The 21,981-nt window shown below is 34.4% G+C and overlaps 4 protein-coding genes across 4 annotated transcripts in view; all 4 read right to left on the bottom strand.

The window, feature by feature from the left end:
* Nucleotides 1-728: 728 nt before the first annotated feature.
* On the bottom strand, nt 729-2,168 carry LOC116347435 (chaoptin-like). Its single transcript, XM_031778012.1, has 3 exons — nt 1,317-2,168; nt 1,026-1,056; nt 729-982 (listed from the first exon to the last, which is right to left on the bottom strand). The coding sequence occupies exons 1-3, from the start codon at nt 2,166-2,168 to the stop codon at nt 729-731; spliced, it is 1,137 nt and encodes a 378-aa protein (XP_031633872.1).
* A 1,296-nt stretch (nt 2,169-3,464) lies between these two features.
* On the bottom strand, nt 3,465-11,706 carry LOC116347433. Its single transcript, XM_031778011.1, has 3 exons — nt 9,705-11,706; nt 7,550-8,761; nt 3,465-5,351 (listed from the first exon to the last, which is right to left on the bottom strand). The coding sequence occupies exons 1-3, from the start codon at nt 11,704-11,706 to the stop codon at nt 3,673-3,675; spliced, it is 4,893 nt and encodes a 1,630-aa protein (XP_031633871.1). The 3' UTR covers nt 3,465-3,672.
* A 454-nt stretch (nt 11,707-12,160) lies between these two features.
* LOC116347432 (uncharacterized protein RP439-like) lies at nt 12,161-13,375 on the bottom strand. The gene has a single exon (XM_031778010.1). The coding sequence runs from the start codon at nt 13,373-13,375 to the stop codon at nt 12,161-12,163; it is 1,215 nt and encodes a 404-aa protein (XP_031633870.1).
* Nucleotides 13,376-15,539: 2,164 nt separating this feature from the next.
* The window catches only part of LOC116347431 (toll-like receptor 3), a 23,561-nt gene continuing 17,119 nt past the window's right edge, over nt 15,540-21,981 (bottom strand). The window contains exons 2-3 of the mRNA XM_031778009.1: nt 16,310-17,231; nt 15,540-16,132 (exon numbers count right to left, since the gene is read on the bottom strand). Of these exons, the coding sequence (XP_031633869.1) occupies nt 15,540-16,132; nt 16,310-17,231 (1,515 nt within the window). The remainder of the gene's footprint in view (nt 16,133-16,309; nt 17,232-21,981) is intronic.

Below are 21,981 nucleotides of genomic sequence, written 5' to 3'. Positions count from 1 at the left end.
TATATGTATGCATCATGCGGCAGCGTACGCACGCTTGGATTCGGATCTTGCGGAGATCTTACGAATCTATCCTATCCAAAAATCATTGTATGGTGGGCAGTGATAAGACATTTATTTTTTTATTATAAGCTAGACATTTAACCCATTCAGATTGATACAAAAAAATGATTCGCAGCGTTTTTTCCAAAAAAAAAAAATATCGTTTGGTGTTCCGGAGATTATTTGGTAGTTTTCGTCAGATATTTATTTGGGTGACGTTTGTAAGTAGTCTATTTTCAATGAAAACATTGTTTTGAAGATCAAAATTTGAAGGAATTTCAATGAAAATTCGTCATACCTCCCAAAACCAACTATTTGATGTTAAAACTTTTTCGAAAACCAAAAATGACAATTTTTCCGTGCGTTTTGATGTCGGAATTAAATTTTTCCCCCTTCCTAATGTTAAATCGATACTCATAAACACGTTTTTTCTTTCCTTTGTTACAGGTATGTAAGCTGAAATTGTTAATTTAAATCAAAGATGAGTCAAGGAAGGAGCAAGGAAAAAGTAATTTTTAAAAGATTAATCACACCAAAATTACAGCATTTCATGGAGTAAGTAAAGACACATACACCAAAAGAAATTAAAACACAATATTTATTATATGAAAAATTTGGTAAAAAGTTAATAAAATGTTAAATAAAATGCGATAAAAAATTCAACATTAAAATTCACAACAAATTCCGTTTTAAGACCGATATGCATAAAGAGGTATATTTTGTGAAGGTGGTGATGTAAATCTGTTCTCATCCAGCACAGTATTTGGATAATTGATGGGAACCGGGTGAAAAATGTTCGATGCATCAATTTCGATGTCTTCATAATCTGAATCATTTCCAAACTCATTGTCAATTTTATCGATTAGAACTTCGGCGATTTGACAATGTGTTGGATCGTTGGCAGTAAATAGCGTTACTTTTTTTGGACTTCGTGTTCGATAAACTAACGAAATGATAGCAATTAACACAGCGATACATAAAATTACACCGGAAACTGCATAGATACGTTGCGAGAAGCTTGAAGTTGTGAGCAAAGAATAAATTTTCAAATTGAAATGTGTAGTCTCATTTATGTTAACGTCAACAAACTCCGTGTCCTCATCGTCAATATAACAATCAATTCCCATATATTTTACCCGTTTCGTGTTTAAATTAAGAATAAACGTTAAATTCTTCTCAATTTTCCATTTGTTTACAAATATTTTTAAATATTCACAATGAAATTGATTTCCCGAAATTGCGAGCATCCTGAGACTCGGAAAATTGCTTGGACTTACGTCGTCGATAGTTGTTAATTGATTTCCTTCCAAGTTCAGCCATTCCAAATGACGGAATTTCTTTGAAAGTGCCCCTGAATTGAGGTGCTTCAAATCATTGTGAGAGAGATCGAGTGTAATTAGCTTCGTTTGATAGTGAAATGTGTCATCGATAAGATTGGATAGATTTGTGTAGCTCAATCTTAGATGATGTAGTTGTGTAAAATTTTCCAACATCCCAAAGGTCAGCTCTTCAACGAAATTCTGAGATAAGTCCAATGTTTTCACATTCGATCCGAGTTTTTTCATCAACTTGAAAATATCTTTTCGTCGATTGCCCGAAATGTTAAAATTCTGCAGCTTTTCAAAGTTGGCTTCATCGTCAAAATCAGCAAAATGACATACTTTCTCCACGCAACTTGCATCCAACTCCTCGATATCACTTGGAAGGTGGACTTGAACCACATTCACGTCCGGTGAAAATACGTTGAAATCGAGTTTTTTCAACGGATTATTTTTCAAACTCAATTCTCGTATCGCTTTATTATTCTTGAAAACTTCGTAGTCAATATACTCGATTTCATTATCACCCAAGTCCAAATTCTCCAACAACAGCAAATTTGAAAATGCTCCTTGATCCAACTGTGATATTTTGTTGTGCGAACAATTTATCGAAAAAAGTTCTGGTATGAGCGCGAGCCGCTGCGTGTCATTGAATTCAGGTGCTTCAAAGCAAGATGAATCAAGTGAAACCAGCCGATTGAACGAGAAATCAATTTCACTTATATTTGGCATATACATAAAAATCTTATTCGGTATCGTAACGAAACGATTCTTTGATGCAAAAAATGATTTGATCCAAACTTTGTCCATGATTATACGCTTATTTAACTTTGAAATCAGCTTTTCCCGCCATTCAAAATTGAATGATTCTATTTTAAGAGCAGACACATTAATTGCCCGCAAATGGGGAAAATTGCTAAAAATCGCCGATTTGAATGTCAGTTGAAACTCATTAGACGGCAATTCATTTTCAGACTCTTTACATGCATAACGAATACTTTCCACAGTCGACTTATCGAAATCGTTTTCGCACATCGATTTGTTGACGTAATTAGCAAATTCCACCGATTTTACAAAATGTTGCATCAAACAACATTGATCAAGACCGTATGCTTTGTTATGTAGACAAAATACGGACAAAATTATCAAGACGCGATTCATTTTGCGAGTTTAAAATTGACACCGAACCTTGCTGGTTTAGTTATGAAACTAATCGAGGCTATGGCAATTCAGTAACAACTGTGATAAAAAATAAGTTGAAAACAGGCATGATTCATGAATGTTGATTCAAAATACGTTGATTCTGTCTGGTTTGATATCGAAATATTCAGACTTTGAGTTTTAAAATGCGTAAATTATGCCCTACTCTCTTTCGTTTTTTCAAGACTTTTTTATATTTTTTTTTTGGCTTCCTATCAATTGTACTGATTTGGAGCTCATTTCTTATTTTTGTACTTATTTGGAGCATTTTCGTTACATGGTATTTGTCATCAAGCTTGTTTCAAAATATCCATAAAATAGTTTTAAACACTTGCTTTGATTTTTGTTATCAAAACACTTTTTTATCGAATGAAAAAAAAGTCTGAACGAAAATGAGTTTATATTCCTAAATAAATGTACTTATCTCACCTCTGATTCACTATGATTTCGCAGAAAAAATCTTTTTTTAACTCTACATGACTACAATTCGTAGTTTCAATTTTATATCGAAAATCCTGGGAAAAAAGTTTAAGCGCCAGCAAATGAAGCATTATGCGTATACCCAGTAGCTCGGATACACATTTCAAGTCTATTTTCGAAATGCAAAGTTCATGCCACATTTATGGAGTTTAATTCTGTTCATAGGACGAGCCTAAAAGTGTCTTTTACATGTATTTATATGCAAACGTCATTCTCTGAACTTTAGAAGAATCCCCTTACACCAATGTAAGAGGAACTAGAAGAAATGGTTTGTGAATTGGATAAATTTCCACTATTGTATATTAAATAAGGCATGAACCACCACACATTTTTGTTAGTTCGATGTTTATAGGATAGATACAGCGCCATTCAATGTCTGACAACTATACTTGTCCTATGATTCTGTTCAATTAGAAAAACAAATGCTTTAGTGAGTTTTAGCCAATGTCTGATTTATTATCAATGTAATTTGATTCGGATACATGAATAATGTTTGAATTATTTTATTAAATAGATTGAACGTTTAAACATCTCTTTTCTCTCTACACCATCTTTCTACCGCCCTCTATCTACCTCTCTTCCTCCCTTCTTCCCCCTCGTTTTATCTGTCTCTTTATTCTTTTTCTTTTCCTTTCTACATAAAAGATTTCTTAAGTGTCAAACACTGCGGAATGTCATAGGTCAATTGATGAACGCATTGCAATGGTATTTCTTCGTACAAATTCTCATGTGCCGTTTCACCTTTGAAGGATATATTTTCGAAATTCTTTGCTTCTGGCTTGAATTCGGGAATTTCTTCGGAAATGCGGACAATTTTTCGATGCGATTTGCAGCACATAATTGTGATGGCCATAAATTCCAATAAAATCATGACGAATAAAATCGCTACAACAAAGTACACCCACATTGGCATCGTGTCGATCATGGTGCATTCAGCCTTTTGCAATTTGTTATCGTCTTCCGCCTGCAAATAGCAGTCAATTCCTTCAATATTAAATTGATACGACGATGGATTGCCAATCAATGCTATTTCCCGTTTATTCTTCCATTGATTTAAATAATTGTTCAAAAATTTACACGAAAATTGATTCTTTGAAATTGCGAGTGTTTCAAGATTTGGGAAATCAAACGGAGATACATTGTTGAGTTCATGCAATCGATTGCCTTCTAAGCTCAATGTTTTCAAGTGATAAAACTTCCGTGAAAATATCGCCAAATCAACATCCGTCAAGTTGTTGTATGACAAATCCAGTGATTTTAATTGCGTTGTAAATGCGACGGATCCAAGCTTGGTCATTTTCATATGGCTCAAGTAGAGATTTTGTAAATTCGTAAAACGTTCAAGTACATTTAATTGTCGAAGGAGATTCCATGATAAATCCAATGTTTCCAAGTTCAAACCGACTTTGTTCAGAAGTCCAGAAGTATATGGATAACCGGATGCGTTGAAAAATCGAAGATTTTCAAATGTTGCGCCTTCATCAAAGTTGACCATGTGATATTCAGACTGTGGACAACTGATATCAATCAATTCAACTTCATTCCATTCAACTTTCAATTCGATGACCGATTTCACTGCAGCGGTAAATGCATTAAAATCAAATCGTTTCACTGGGTTTTCTTTCAAAATCAAGTGCTTCAACTTCGGATTGTTCACAAAAAATCCGTTGTCAATGCGTTGAATTCGATTTGTGCTAAGGTCCAACTTTTCCAAATTGATGAGTGCCGAAAATGTGTCGCGTTTCAAATTCGTCAGAATGTTATTGGACAAATTTAATTCCGTTAATTCCGCACCGCCATCGAATACTGTTGAACCAATGTTCTTGATTTTATTGCGTGAAAAGTCGATTTTTGTTAACTTTGGCATGCACCTAAACATCGAATCCGGCATTGTACTCAAACTATTTTTCGATGCATTGAATGTTTGAACGGTCATGCTTTCAGTATTTTTCACATATTGAAATTGAAGAGTGTTTATCATGTCGTTTGACAAATTGATGATACGAAGCTTTGGAAATCGATGTATAAAACTTGATCCGATATTAACGATTTTTGAGCTATCGTCACAGCCATTGAATTTTAAGATATCCACGTTGGGACGATTTATACCGACCACAGACGAATTCATAAACATCGAATAACAAGAGGTTGATGAATGATTCACTATCACATTTTCACAAACTAATACAACCGATATGGTCGAACCATTGATAAAGTGACAATCATTGTAATTCAATTTCATTGATCGTGCGTCACCAACGGTGACTTGATTTATTAAGTAAAGTAAAAAAAATCCAATCTTGAACTTCATTGCTTCGTTGAGAGTAAACAAATACGATTCAACTTCAAAATGATTCTCTTTATTCCGAGAATTAATACAAACTAATTTACTCCAGCAATACAAAACAATAGTTTGTGATATATCCAATGTTTTGAATTAATGAAGCAGGAAATGGGGTGAATAACAACTTCTTATCAAAAGATAAACACCATATTAATGCTCATTAGTATACATAATTTAATTGCGTTCGTTCTCTGACGATAACGCTCTTTTGAAATAAATATAAAATGAACTGATTTAAAAAATACTATGATAATACTATGTATTTCGTGAAGACATGTTTGCGGCAGCAATATCGCTGAAACTTGTATTACATACATTTTCAGCCATTTTTGTTATAAGAAATTTGTCATTGTGAAACTGTAAGTCAAAACCTAATTATTTGCTGCTGCTCAGCCTATGACTGAGATCTGAGTTTTGCTGAACTCGTACGGCTCACGCATACGGCTACACTGTGCAAAAAACGATTCATATTCCCTTTTTTCTTCATATGTGCTGCCGTTGAAGCTATTGCCGCTGCTGTTTCACTCATGCATAAAATGCAACGGTAACATACGAGTTCAGAAAAACTCAGCTCTAAATCAAAGGCTGAGCAGCAGCAATTAATTAGGCTTTGCTGTAAGTATTAAGCCGAAGTGGTACTCTGGGACTAAATGGGCTGGATTAGATCAGTGATGACGATCAAATGCCATGCCCTGCATACCAAAAACAATGATAATTCGAAACCAGTGGTCGCAGACCGGCGAAAACATCTGTCCGATTCCCGAGGTCTGACCCTAAACACCAGAAAAATTAAAAAAAACTCTCTGGAGAGTTTTTCCGGCCTGAGAAGCATCCGAGTCGGATGATCCGACCCAAACTATTCCCGAATATGACCCGGTCATAGGTCGAGAGTTCGGGTCGAAGTACGTTGCGTCCTTTGACTAGTACCAAAAAGTGGGAGGAGATTCCAGGGAACGTTATTTTTCGGGCTTCTTTTCTATCTAGTTTAAACTGTGACTCTGTAACACTCCGGAAAATAATTAAGAGCGAAAAAAGGCCTCCAAATACAATTCTGTCTTCGCTAGTAAATGTTGTCATCTAACTTTTCCAGAGGGGATTCATTTCAGTGAATAGATTGGGCTACAGCTATAGCAGTGCTATTTTCACAGCTCCTATTCATAGGTGCTATATGTGAACAACGCATACGGAAAGCGATTTTATGATACAATTCCGGACAATAGACCTATTGATTTGTTTATGCAAAAAAATACTAAAATCAATAAGTCTATTGTTCTATTTACATTTTGAACATTTCGTTCGGAATTGTATCTAAAAGTCGCAATTAGCGCCTATAAGTTGGAGCTGTGAAAATAGCACTGATATAGCTGTAGCTCAATCTATTCACTGATTCATTTAAACCTACGCTTCGAACTCTTTAGTTCCATGAAATTCAGATTATTAAAAAAACATTATGAAAAATTGTCACTTTGGACCTATCAAGACTTGCATTAAAGAAGGTCTACTGCGGAAGACTTATATGTTTAGTTTCAATGCACAAGTTAAAAGTCAAATACTAATTTACTGCAATACTACTAGGGAAAAAGTAAAATTTTGAAGTTCATCTTGTGATATTAAAAGACTTTCAAAAAAACCACTTTAATTACGAATTTATTTTTTATTAACAAAAAATTACTCTATCAATCGAAAAAGTGACATTGTAAAGTGAAACAAAAACTTAAGTACAACAAGAGTATTCAATTGGATCGATATTCATTGACGATGAGTAATGGTGGTTATTTCTATATTTTCTTGACGGTAGCATATGCCTGATATGGCTGGGTGTACAAATACGTTGATATCCTATTTTCGTGCATAATCACATCTCTCGGTAAACTATATGAGAGCCCAACCAATGGACCTGGTGTATCTATCTCCTCATAATCAGGCTCTCTGTTGAATGGCACTTGGTTGAACCGTTCCATTCCATTTTCAACAAATGGATTTGGAGTCTGAAGTGATAGAGTTTGAGTTTTTGGTACCACACGGCATCGATGACTCACCACCACTACAATTAATACAACAACAATAAAAAATAAGCCAGTTAAGAGGAATAATTTTGAAAAATTTCCATTCTGACACTCTATGCCTTGAATATTAATTGTCTGTGTCGATCGATTTATAAAATTACAACTCGAATTTTTCCATTGATTCAAAAACCGCTGAAGTTCGGTGCATTCAATTTGATTTTTGGAAATCGCCAACGTCGCAAGATTTGGAAGATGTTTCGGAGTAACCTTATTGATTGTACTCAATTTATTGCCTTCCAAATTCAGTGTTTCCAATACCTTTGGCAATATGAAATTCACTTCTGTCAAATCATTGTAAGAAAGTTCAAGCGAATAAAGGTTCTTTTGGTGAAAAAAGGCGGCGTCTTCAATGTGGTGAATATTGGTATGGGTTAAATTCAAGTGTTCAAGGTCAGCGAAATCTGCCAAAAGTTCAATGGTAAGTTCTCCGACGAAATTCCACGATAAATCCATTACTTTGACCCGGTCGCTCAATGCCAGGAGAATGGCGTGGAGGTCATTAAAATGATTTCCTGATGCATTGAAAAATTGAACATTTTTGAAAACCACACCTGTTTCAAAGTCTTCGAAGTGACAAATTGCATTTTTGCAACTGATATCTAGTGTATCAATGTCGGAATCGTGAAGGTACACCTCAACGAACTTCACAGCCGATGAAAATATATTGAAATCAAAACTTTTGAAGGGATTATATTTCAGGTTCAAAATTGTCAATTTTTCGTTTTTCGAAAACAAGCCTGGTTTAATTGCATTGATTTGATTATGGCTCAAATCTAAAATTTCTAGATCGGGAAGCGATGAAAAGACTTCGAGTCCATAAACGTAGATGCGATTATGTGAACAGTTTAAAGTTGATAGTTTACTCGCTCCGCTGAAATGTGCCGGGTACAATGATTTGATCTGGTTGAACGATAAATCGATCGCAGTGAGATTTGGCATGTAATTAAATACCAATGTTGGAACCTTATCAAACTGATTGTTGGACGCGTAAAAAATGGTTATTCCTAATTTGTGGCTTTCGATGGGTCGAAAAAGCACATCTTTTAGTCCAAGAGACGACACATCTACGCCTTGCAAATTTATGAACTGATTCAGAACATTTGCATCAAACTCTGTTGTATTCATTTGTTCATCGCATCTGTATTTGACCAATGTCACGGTAGATAACGTTCCATTTTTGATATGTCCATTCGTTCCGTATGAACAAGTGCTATGCTCATTTGTTACACAATTCAATTCGATTGAATTGTGATCGTTGTGAGCGGAAAAACAGTCACTAAACCATGCCAAACTATGAATTTCACTGGAGAATACTAACAAAAGAACGAAATTGAGTATAATGTACGTCATTGCAGTTTCAATACGTAAGTAAACTGAACATGACATTTAGACTTACAACAGTAAACGATGATTTATACTTACAGTATCGCTTATTCAAAGATTGATTATGCAGAGTGAATCATGACTCAGAAAGTACGCCGTTTTTGCATTTCTTTGTTTCCATGTTTGACATTCTCTCCTACTGTATTTTTAAAGCAACTTTTTTTTATAATCATATCCAAAGTAGTAAACAAAAATTATTTCAAATTGTTGTTAGCGAAAACAAGTTTATTTATTAAATCATTTTCAATGAAAGATAAGTTCGTACTACAAACTTCGTAGTAAGTCATACTTTGAAAAAAAAAAAAATTTTGAACTAAAGGGTGTCAGTTTAAAAACGAAAATTTTGAATGGGATGTACCGCACTAATTTGCACTGGAATTTCTTAAAACTTTCAGAATGTTATTTTTTTGTTAGGAAAATAGCCGATGCAAAGTTTCACGTCACCATGATATCATACTGGCATGGCTCCTGGATACAAAAATTCACATGTTTGGTGATTTTTACCTGAATTGTATCGAATAATCGGTCTCACTGCTGTTTGTCTCCTTATTTTCGATATTCCGAGTTAAAGATGATGAAAAAAGCTGGAGTTTGATAAAAGAAGCTGTTTGACGTAAAATTTGAAACGAAAAACCTTTAATCGTTTTAAATGCAAAATCACCGAAGACTTGTTGACTCTCAAAAGGCAGACCTTCAAGAAGATATATAAATCTAACTTTGGATTTTTTTTTTTTTTTTTTTTTTTTAATCAATTTTTTCATTTTATTTATAATTTGGTTTTATAGATATAGATTACTATGAGTGTTTTACAATAAAATTTAATTAAAATCATATTAACAAATATCCCTTATCTCTATCGACTAATTCATTTATAAAGTTTCGGTTTGTGAACGGTGGCATAATGATGATAAGTCGGTGACTTCCAATTGTTGCTATACTGATAGCGATTGACTGTAAATGATTTTGGGAAGTTTTCATAGGGTGGACATTCAGTGATTGCACCAACCGCATACGGGCTCTGCAAATCGATATCTTTATCGTTAATTTCTTCGTAGACTGGTTCGAAATAGGTCATTTCACTGGCTTCCACCGAACTTGTGGCCGTTTTACTATTTTGCTTTCGAATACAAATATAAAATGAAATTGAAAATATAATCGATATCATACCGACAACAACTACAAAGCTAACAAGGATCAATGTAAACGGAAACTTTGAATATTCTTCATTTTGCTGTAACCCTTTTGAGATTGGTGTGGTCGGAGAATGTAAATTCGAATATGGTTTTAAAGAGGTCTTCGTAACTGGAATGGACGTGGTTGCCACTGTTGACTTTTTAGTGGGTTTTGTTAAGGATTTTGTTGGGTCATTATTATTTCTAGGACTAATAGTTGTAGGACGCGAAGTTGGAATTGTTGCTTTAGTTGCACTTGCAGTGCTCAAAATTTCGTTTCTAATATTTTTCGTTGTTTGTAGAAAAACTGTGGTTTGAGTTGAGGTTGATGTCGGTGCTTGAGTCGGTACTTGCATTGTTATTACTTCTGCAATAGCAATTTTGTTGGGTTCTGAAATGCAGTCAATTCCTTTAAATACAATTCCATCCGGTCCCGGAGCCTTTCCAGTTATCTTTTCCCACTTTTTCAAAAATCCCGCCACGTACTCACACGTAAATTTATTCTTGCCAAACGTAAACGATTTCAGTTTCGGAAAATAAGTTGACGTAATCGTATCGATGTTAGTTAATCGATTGCCTTCTAAATTAAGCTCTTCCAAGTATTGAAAAAAATAGATCGAAGAATCAATGTTTGTCAAATTGTTGAACGAAAGATCGAGAAATTTCAAATATCTTTGTTTGGCAAATGCATTATTTTGAATAGTAGAGATGTTCGCGTCGTTCAGTTTAAGGTTTTGTAAATACGGAAAGCGTTGCAACATCTTAACATCGATTGTCCCAATAGAAGTCATGGATAAATCCAACGTATCCAGTTTCGAACTTAATTTTACCAAAGCTTTCAATGCATTTCGATTCCCCGATGCATTCAAAACACGAATATCCCCAAAGAACTCATTTTTGTCAAAGTCTTCAAAATGGCAAATCGACCGCTCACAACTTATGTCCAACTGTTGAATATTTTCCGATGGAAACTGCACCGTCACTGACTTGGCACCGGGTGAAAATGTATTGAAATTGAATCGTTTGATCAGTGAGTTTCTCAAGTTCAACCATCGCATTTTTGGATTGTTTGCGAAGAGACGATCACCAATCTCGCTGATCGGATTATCACTGAGATCCAAATCTTCCAGGAGCTGCAGCATCCGAAAGGCTCCATCTTCAATTATACGAATGTTATTATGCCCGAATTTTAGATTTGAAATTCCATTATATCGTTTGAAATCATCTGATTTCAAGCGAGTGATGCCATTGTACGAAAAATCAATGTGGCTTATTTTCGGCATGTAGTCTAAGATCCCATTTGGAACTTCCTTAAAATGATTGTTCGAAGCATCCAAGGTGGTCACATTTATTTCCAAGTTTGAATTTCCAAAATTAGTTGTACCCGATCCAAATGACAAAGCTTCGATTCCAAGCGATTGTATATCAATCACATTCAAATTTGGAAAAGTGCTCAATTCAACTGGATAAAGTATGAGAGATAATATTGCAGTTTGACACTCATATTTGATAAACTTCACATTTGAATTTTCCACATCATGTGATTTTAAACAATTTTCTCTTTGTGGATATAATCGATCAAATTTGCAATGGTTTACTAAATACGTGGCATCACCTTGGTTGAAATAACATTTTCTAAGGAATGTTGGATCAGCTTTGACCATTAATATTAAACTTAATGCGAATATATTCAAATGTTTCATATTGGAAACGATTTTAAACTATTTAATGTAAATATTTCAAGCGACTTTATGAAACTAACTGATATTTTTAATCTGGTCGTATGTTTTTGCTTAAACTGAATTCTATATATAAAATTTATTATGCGCTCTTCATTTTGCTTTGCCACTTTTAATCGGTTAGATATGAGTTTCAGCATATTATTTACTAGTTAATACATGACTAACTGATAAAATTGTATTCCACTGACTCTCTTTATGAATGACATTATTAAGTCACGCGCATAAACTCGATGCATTTATTTTTAAACGAAGTGCTTTAAATTCAATTCTCAACACCATCTATGGACAGACTTGTAATGTCATTGAAATTTGCGATGAGAAACCAAAGCGATAAACAACTGAAGTCATTTCCATTTTTGGGCATTAAAATTACAATTAAGACCATAAAGATAAAAAAAATTCGAACATATAATATTCACAAACTAGAACCACTATGAAATTCTCCTGCTGTGGAAATTGCGTTGTCTTCTAAGAACATTCTACAATCTCCTGCAATATTCAAAGGCCCTTTAGAAAAAAGAGTTGCATATTTAGAGTCTATGCGACTGAGTAATTGGCTTAAAGAACAAGATTCATGTAGTGGCTCTAAATCTGTGGAGCGTAAAATATAAATACCACTTTTTATTTTTCGAGCAACATCACATAAACTATAATCATATGTACCACCACCTAATGTATTATTTTCAGCCGAATCAATATCTCTGCTAAATTGTATGGTAGTAATTTTACTTCTATTATCAGGCTTAGTGGCAATGATTGCTGTATGTCCTTTTATAAGATAAATATCACCTTCCTGAATCAATTTCAACTGGTTATCTTGAATGTCACCGCTTAGAAAGGTTACACCTTGATAGTGGTACTGATTGTCACGATTAAAATATGCCGCTTGCATACTACTAGTTTCTATACTTTTAATTTGATCGGTACGCAGATAAGTGGCTTTACCAACTGCGGTGGAACAGTCTTCGGGGCCGAATACAAATTGCTTATCAAAATAACGCTGGCCACCATATTGATAATCACCAAAAAGTGTCATGCCGTTTTTGCTAGCAAAAGAATAGGAAGCAGAAACAAAACTGTCTGGTAATTCATAGTTGCTACTAAAAAAAGGGAAGCATGTTGCAGCTCCGGATAAATTATCTTGCTTTTTATTACAGCTGGCAACAATATCAGCAAGTAATATTGAACTAACTGATGGATTTTCGTTACCCCAAAATTGAGTAGTACTGGGTGATTGTAAAACTGGCAGTTCAGCAGAACGAATCTCATTCGATAATTTATGATAGAATTTACCAGCAATTATTTGTGTTATTAAACTCTCTTTCTGTTCTGCAATCCATTCTTTGGCCATATTGAGTTGCAAATGAGTTTTGTTAAATTTTATAGGATATCCTATCAGATTTATATCCTGACCGTTTAAGTAATTGTTTATTGATACACTGGTAGAATGGTCGGTAGAAATATTTTGTAAGAATTGTTGTGCTAATTCCCTATCAGAAACATCCGGATGATCTTCGTGGTATTGAACGATAATTTGTGACATGTTATCTTGGATAGATTTTGTTGCCAATTGCTTTGCACGAACTTGTGCTACAATATGAGCAACTTGCTTTGTGTTTACTGAATCCATTTTTGTTTAGTTTTTTTATTAATGAAGGGTTATGTATTACTTTGAGGTGGTTCTAGAGGGTTAAAAAGACTTCTACACAATTTTTTTGAATTATACTTGAATTGAAAAAAATCCGTAACTGGACTGATCGAGTCGAAGGATGAATACGAACTAACTGTAGTTAAGAACTTTTAACTTATGAGAACTTTAAAAACTAATTTGACAATTCCGTCACCAAATTGCTCTACTGCTAAATTACATGAACCAATAGAAAAGGTCGTTAGATGAGACGTTGGGAAGGCCTACTCTTTAATGAGAAATAATAAAAAAGGGTCTCAAAGAATCGGTTATTAAATCTCAGCTTTGGATGGACTAAGCTCTAAACTGACCAAAGCTCCTTTTAAATGTGAATACCATGAATTGTTTTGAACGGTTTTGAATGTAGTTATCAGGCATTTGAACGGTTCCGATTTATTTGAAAAACATCAGCAGAAGCCTATGAATTAAAAATAATGCATACAGAAAATAGCGTGTAAGTACAATTTGAAATCTATGACATACACAGAATGTACCAAAACAAGTTCTTACCGTATCAATCGTTCAATCAAAACAATAATTGAAATGATGTCTCTAATTTATACACAGCTTATGGACTTTAAATTTTTCTTTTGAATAGAAATATGTTGCAATAAAAAACTTCTGACTGTAAACTGAGAATTTTATTCAAAGAGCTACAATAAAACACGTCTGGTTAGGTCGAGTATATAAACGAGAAGCTTTTTATTAAACTTAAAATGTATTATCATTACATATGACGTTTGATATGTCAGTTAACTGTCATACGTGTCTAGCCACAGAAAAATGCGGCCAATTCAAAAAAAATTTAATCTGTAATTTGAACCACAATTCAACGCTTTGATCTGCCACATTTAAGATCGGAATTAATTATTTACAGCGGATGTGGTCTTTAAAAGAAGATTATTCATTGTATTTTGGTATATCTTTTTTTTTGCTGTGAAAATAAACGAATTTTTGGTCCAAATACATAATATTGATTAGAATATTTCGTGTGCGCCTTATCTTTTTTGGAGTAGAAAAAATGTGCGCGGTAATGATGACCATTGATATTGTTATTCATTTACACCATTTTAATGTGTTACTTTTCCGCACACATAGTGTAAGGTGAAAAGTATTATAATCGGTCAAAATTTTGAAAACTTCAGAAACATGTTTTCTACCTATTATTGAGATCAGAGAACACGAATTTGGCGTTTTTAAACATGGTTTCTGTTAATCTGTACCGTTGTACGTCGTACGCAAAATTTGTTAGCAAGATTGCGCTTCATCGTAGAAACTTAATTCAAAATCTGACTTTACAGGATGATTGGGGGTCGCGAGGAATAGAAATCATTAGATTTTGAGCGACTTTGGTTGATGGAAAAAAATGTCATGCCTATGAGAAAGAGTCCAATTTTCGTCCAAAAGTCATACTTAATGTAGACTTAAACACTAAAAAATATGTATTGACGGGTTTTTTGGCACGAGAAAACCGAATCCGAGGTTAGTTTTGAGATACAATCAATTTTTGATACAGTTTCCGTGAAAAAATCACAAAAATGTAAATTTTCATATGAGAGCCATGCCTGTATGCTATCTTAATGACGTGAAACTGCACAGACTAATTTTTACACAAAAATATACCATTCTAAAAGTTTGAAAAAATTTCAATCATAATTGGGGGTACCTCCCATACAGAATTTTCATTGTCATACAAATGAGTTCATCATGAAAGTGTGAAAAATCTTTTACGAGTACTTCTGCTATTAAATTAAAGAATATTTGGATGCCAAAGTTTGAACATATTTTTTGGTCTCAAACTTTACGTCGCTTGAAAGGCTTGAAAAATCGAACAAATATTATTTTGAACTTGCTTAATAAAATACGCAACTACAACCGTGAAGAAAAGTTCGTCTTACTCCTGTAAGACTCTTTATTTTTGGTCCGAATGGAGTACCCACCCACATCCATACATTTTTTGATCATTTTTCAACCATTTCGTGTGCCTTTTTATTTTATTTGTAAGAATAAACTAGTTTCTCAAAGATTTTGTTCATACTTTATTACTTCATAAAACTTAACCAAATCAAACAAAGTTTACATAAATCTTAATATCAACAATGTTGATTCAACATTGTGGAAGATCGTTGTGACGATTGCGTAGTGGTGCCATTGGTATATATCGTTGTTGGCATATAGGTGTCATAAATACATACTCATTCTCCGCAATAGTGACGTATTCGTTTTCTTGAACTTTGCTTTTGACTTGCTCGTAATAATTTATCGGAACTTCAGTTTTCTCTGTATCTTCACGCGTAAGTTCCACTTCAACTACATTGCCACCTGTTTTCGATTGAAGCCTTACAATCATGACGCAAATAATGCATAACAAAAGCGCGATAATGATCAAAAATGCAACGATCATCAAAATCACCCACATTGGCAGTTGGTCAAATGGATTTTTTGTGATTTTCTCCGAATTTAGATTGTCAAGCGATTTTTCACTCCTGGTTGAAATGTTTGATTTTTGTGTTGGTTGAATGGATGTAATTGTTGGAGGTGTACTCGTAACTCTTGCGAGTTCAGTTGTATTTCGATTCATATCACTTGTTGCTGTTTCCAAAAACACTACATCTGAAGTCGACGTTGCTGTCTCTTCCTGAAGCGGTGTTATTTCTCTATTAACTGTTTTCTCGGGCTCTACAGTTGCACTGTTTATATCTACGCAATCATATGCTTCAATTTGGGTTCCATCGGGCTTCTTTTTCACTCTCTTTTCCCATTTTTTCAAGAATGCTTCCACGTACTCACACGAAAATTGATTTTTGGCAAATGTCAGCGATTTTAGTTTTTTGAAATAAGTTGGTATTATCGTATCAATGTTAGTTAATCGATTGCCTTCTAAATTGAGCACTTCCAAGTCTTCGAAAAAGTAAATGGAGGAATTGATATTTTTCAAATTGTTGTACGAAAGATCTAATGTTTTCAAATTCCATTGATTGGAAAATGCATCAATTTCAATGTTGGAGATGTTCGCGTTGTTCAATTTAAGATATTGTAAATACGGAAAGCGTTGCAACATCTTAACATCGATTGTCCCCATAGAAGTCATGGATAAATCCAACGTATCCAGTTTCGAACTTAATTTTACCAAAGCTTTCAATGCATTTCGATTCCCCGATGCATTCAAAACACGAATATCCCCAAAGAACTCATCTTTGTCGAAGTCTTCAAAATGGCAAATCGACCGCTCACAACTTATGTCCAACTGTTGAATATTTTCCGATGGAAACTGCACCGTCACTGACTTGGCACCGGGTGAAAATGTATTGAAATTGAATCGTTTGATCAGTGAGTTTCTCAAGTTCAACCATCGCATTTTTGGATTGTTTGCGAAGAGACGATCACCAATCTCGCTGATCGGATTATCACTGAGATCCAAATCTTCCAGGAGCTGCAGCATCCGAAAGGCTCCATCTTCAATTATACGAATGTTATTATGCCCGAATTTTAGATTTGAAATTCCATTATGTCGTTTGAAATCATCTGATTTCAAGCGAGTGATGCCATTGTACGAAAAATCAATGTGGCTTATTTCCGGCATGTAGTCTAAGATCCCACTTGGAACTTCCTTAAAATGATTGTTCGAAGCATCCAAGGTGGTCACATTTATTTCGAAGTTGGAATTTCCAAAATTAGTTGTATCCGATCCAAATGACAAAGCTTCGATTCCAAGCGATTGTACATCAATTACATTCAAATTTGGAAAAGTGCTCAATTCAACCGGATAAAGTACTAGCAATGGTATTGCATTCTCACACTTATATGTAATATTTTTCACATTTGATTTTGTCAGTTCATTTGAATTTAAACAATTTTCACTGGAAAGGTATGATCGATCGTCTATGCAATTGTAAACAAGAAGCGAACGATTGAAATTACACTCTTCTTGGGAATTATATTCGGCGTTAACCAATAACATTGAAAACAATGCAAAAAGACCCGAATTTATCATCGTGAAAACGAAATTATGTGTGCGCAAACAGTGTGTGAATATGAAAAGAGACTTTCTTAAACCAAATATTGCATAAAACCAAGAGACGTCGCTGAGCCTTACAGATGAAAAAATGGGAGTTGAATTTGAGTCATATGTGACTAAACAGGGGTACAACGAACTAATCGAATTGTACGACGAGTTTTTTTATAAAAAATTATAAATGAAAAAATTTGCTTGAAATAATTCTACTTATGGTTATAACAAAATACAAGGAATTTGATATCAAATGGTATTTACTGGACATAATGACTCAAAAAGCGATTATTTGAGTTTAGTTCAAAAATGATGACGCTTATCGTTATTATCTGAGTCTGACTCAGTTTATCTAAGTTATTCGCTAAAAACATGAACAACATTCATTAAGCGAAATTGAGCAATGAATTTTGTATTGACGTAGTTTGAGATTGTGATAATTTAAAGGGAGAATGAGAGACAGAGCAACAGAACAGAAAAAAAATGAACAAGACACACAGAGAGAGAGAGAAAGAGAGAGAAAGAGAGATTAAGAGAGAGAGAGAGGTGTAGAGATAGAGAGTTCAAAGAGAAAGGGAGACAGAGAGAGGAGAGAAAAGGAGCGATAAAGAGAAAGAGTGATTTCAAAAAGCAAACTGTATTTTGAATGCAAAAGATACGTCAGACTGTATCCGCTGTATCTCAAATATGAATAAATCCACTCTGAGCTAATTCACAAAATCCCTCTAATAAAAAAAACATTTTGTCACAACCCCCCAGTCGATTGATTCTATGTACATCTTGAATGCGTGCTTCATTTGTTCAGTTCGATTTGAATGCTGGTAACCCTTTCATTCTGTGTGATTTCCACGATGACAAAATGAAAATTGGGGTCAATAGTCGATAAACGATTCGAATATCTACCGAAATATGCACACATTTCCTTACGTACGATTCTTCGTAAGTGTGAAATGGCAATTAAATACGTTTGATTTAAAATTCGGTACAAAAGCTGATTGTATTGTGCATTGATCACAGAGTTGTTAAGCGATTTGTGAACGAGAATGTTGTCCAAAAATGTTGAATTCTACATTGAATGGTGTGCTAATGGCATCTTTTAATTACATTCTCTTTGATCAACAATTGTGATGTCGAGCATTGCTGAGGTATTCACAAATGGATTTGTGGCAATCGTTTGTTGTCGTCGACCGAAAATGGCACCGAACTTACCGACACAATAAACTCGAAAAGACAGTTTTATCAGAATTGATGGCTTGTCTGCAATGAGACGAGATAAAAGTCCTCCTGCTCCTGGGCGAAATTGCAGTATGTGATGCGTGTCTTAATATCATCGCATTCATTAAAATAATTGCAGCAAAGAATATCGAAATATCATAGCAATTGGCGATAAAAGAGCATGTTTACTGCAAAATTGCACATTCTCTCCGTCTGTAGTTGGAGTCTTTATGAATAGAAGCCGATGGCAGAGTGGAAAATGTGTTTTTAATAAATATCTCAATGTTGGAATGGCATTTCTCTATCTCACTCTTTCTCGCTTCACAAAGATAGCAGTGTGCGTAAGTATTCGAGTTAAGGTGAAGAAAACTGTAAGCGAACATAAATAAAACGATAAATTTAACGTGAGCAGCAGCAGTAATCTGCTGCGACCATACAAAATGCCATTTTGCATACACATTCATTGTTGTGTGCATGAATTTATCGTTTCGCCACAATCGAAATCCATTCGAGCACCACAAAGACTCTATTCTCTAATTCTCTATCTCTTTCTGCCTCTCGGTCCCAATCTCCCTTTTTTCACTCTCTAATTCCCTCTCTCTCTTTATCACTCTCTCTCCCTCTCCCTCTCTCAGCCTCTCAAAACAATGGACAAAATGTGATTATTTTGCAAAACAAAAACACAGCTCTCGAAAATTATGACAATTGAATAGCGCAATGCAGTATTACGTATCACAATTTCGTATCATTTTAGCCGTGCAAGTGTTTTAATTTGGCCGAATCAACAAACACATATACACACGATTGCAGTCCCTGAGAGTTGATGAGGTTTGCTTTGTCACCGCCGTGATTCCGCCAAAACAATTGCATTATATGCAAAAATCTGCACACATTTTGAATTGCCAGCCGCACGCCGAAAAATTACCACTCACTCTCGAAATTAAGCACTCATTCTCTACAGTCAAAATACGTACACATTTTGCGTCAGCAATACAACATTTTCAGAGCTGATGCCATTTCGTGCCACATACTTGTAAATTCGAATTTAATTAAACAAGCATTTTCCTAATCACATAGAATATAATTGTGTTCACAAATATTGTCGCTTCATGTTTATGCATGTTTGCAACCCAAAATGCCATTATCCAACCCCATATTAAACATCAACGGATACATTTTTAGCTGGAACAAGAGAGAACGAGAGAGTCGACAACTACGATATAATGTTCACTCTTTGAATGGACGGTTTATGGGCAAATATTTTCGCTTTCAATGCAGTTATAAAAGAAAGGTACATTATTTGCACATTTTCTTTGGCATCGGTCAGACAAAGAATGACCAATTTGTGGAGCACAACTTTGAGAATTGGATCAAGAGCAATTTGATGCTTTTCTTCGGATGAACGAAAGAAAATCATTATTCATGCATCCACGATGATAGGTCCACTTTATAGAGATCCCGTTTCACCTTTCAATTTTTGATCGAAATCGGGATCCGTTTTGATTGAAGTAGCGAAAATGTAGTATTCCGTGAATTTCACGGATTAAGACGAAGATATTCGACCAAAGTTCCAAGAATTTTAATCAAAGGTGGAAAAAATGTCCGAAAAAAGTAGCAATTTGGTCCGTTTGTCCGAAAAAGGGCTCGAAAAAAGTAAGCCATTCCCTTTGAAACGTGTTTGATATGGTTTTTTCTTGGACAGACGGAGACACGATGACAAATTGTCCATGTCACATGTGTGTTAGGTGAATTTACACATCAAATGTTCGAATTTTCTAAGAAATCATGATATTTTTCGAAAATTATCAAGGACTTTCCTTGAAATCGCATAATTTTGAATGAAGCACATAGTTTTTAACGCCTTTTTTGCGATTTTTGACTAGATTTTATCAGTTTCAGTCCCAAACATGGGTTAGCGCTTGCTTTGAGTGTAAATCATGTCCAGCATAAATAGTCCATGACCATTTTGCATCGCATTTGTAACATTCCATAATAAAAATGTGTTCTGCCATCCACATTAAAATCCAATGATTTAAATCGGTTCACGCTTTCGTGTGTGAATATTTTCCGTTGGTAATTTATCGAGCGCGAAAAAAGAGTCATCGCATGGATATTCATATTACAGTTGCCTCTTTCGGATGAATCGATGTAAATTTATCATTTAAATTTATAATATAAACACGTATAATTTAGTATTAATCGTAGTGATGCATTGGCGCGTCGGAAATCAGGTAAAATTGCAACATCGAAAACCAATTTATCTCAAACTACTAGCACCGAACATGCATAACATTGTTTCTTCAAAAAATGCATCGAATTAAATTACATATATACAATACACACTTTTGTTTTCGAAGTGGCAGCAAAATTGTAATCAAATTCCCAATATATTGGATTCTCTATCGCCACGCGAATGCGGCCTGCATTGAATGACAACAATCAAAAATGTACGCTGTCCAACAAAATAATTGGATAAAATTTACGATTGCAATAAAGTCGGTGGCTTGAAAACACTTGAAAATGTGCGCTATATTTACACATCACACAAATGTCCATTGCACACGGAAATTGCATCCAATTAAACAAAAACAAAAAAAACACGCTTATTTTAAATATAAACTCGAAAACGATTTGAATACATCGTCAAGTGGACTATGAACCGTATAAAATATATCCATCGCATCACTTTCGCCATTTAATATAGACGATATTTCCATTTTGTTGTATTTGTCGGCTGGATTTAATTTAATGTAAAGCACACATTTTTGGGAAAAATAACATCAAATGCAAGCGCATCATTTGCCGAAAATTGAATGGTTTTTTTTTTGTTAAATATAAACACGATCGAAGCAAATGGACAGTGTTTAAAGTTTCACTTCTGGTTTTGGTGTCAATTTTCCGCTTCACAACCGAAAAATTGGCGGCTGACCAAGCTTTCGCTCCACCAATTTGGTTTGTTGGTTATGAATTGATGGTATGCGCTTTGGATAAACAACTAAATATACGCTTTAAGTATACAACGGTGTTTCAGTTTTTGAATCGTTCGTGGCGTGTAATTAATATGCATTTTGTGTTCTTGTTTTTTGATTGTATTTTGAACGGAATTTCAACGATAGTGTCCCTTAATTCTGATGAAATCTTTGTTTTGTTTCGAATTGGTTTAATTTCATTTGAAATTTGATGTTTGATGGAAATTTATGGGTTTTTACCAGAGTTTGAAATAATGATTAGTTTTTTCAATTCATTTATTTGAAAATCAATTACCATTAGTTAATGTAAATTGAAATTTTCAATTTATTTTTTTCAATTCATTAAATTGAATTTT

Source organism: Contarinia nasturtii, unplaced genomic scaffold (assembly GCF_009176525.2).
Source record: "Contarinia nasturtii isolate CC-2019 unplaced genomic scaffold, AAFC_CNas_1.1 Cnas_scaffold_1902, whole genome shotgun sequence".
NCBI lineage: Eukaryota > Metazoa > Arthropoda > Insecta > Diptera > Cecidomyiidae > Contarinia > Contarinia nasturtii.
Note: the sequence above shows the minus strand (reverse complement) of the source record. Positions and strands in the feature narration are given on the sequence as shown.

Coding starts and splice junctions, on each gene's coding strand:
- LOC116347433 (XM_031778011.1), bottom strand. CDS start 11,706: ATGAAACATTTGAATATATTCGCATTAAGTTTAATATTAATGGTCAAA. Junction 8,762..9,704: donor CGTTCACAAACCGAAACTTT/ATAAATGAATTA, acceptor TTCTTTTGTTAG/TATTCTCCAGTGAAATTCAT. Junction 5,352..7,549: donor TCAATGGAAAAATTCGAGTT/GTAATTTTATAA, acceptor CTCTCAACGAAG/CAATGAAGTTCAAGATTGGA.
- LOC116347435 (XM_031778012.1), bottom strand. CDS start 2,168: ATGGACAAAGTTTGGATCAAATCATTTTTTGCATCAAAGAATCGTTTC. Junction 1,057..1,316: donor AATTAACAACTATCGACGAC/GTAAGTCCAAGC, acceptor CACAACTTCAAG/CTTCTCGCAACGTATCTATG. Junction 983..1,025: donor GTATCTATGCAGTTTCCGGT/GTAATTTTATGT, acceptor TCATTTCGTTAG/TTTATCGAACACGAAGTCCA.
- LOC116347432 (XM_031778010.1), bottom strand. CDS start 13,375: ATGGATTCAGTAAACACAAAGCAAGTTGCTCATATTGTAGCACAAGTT.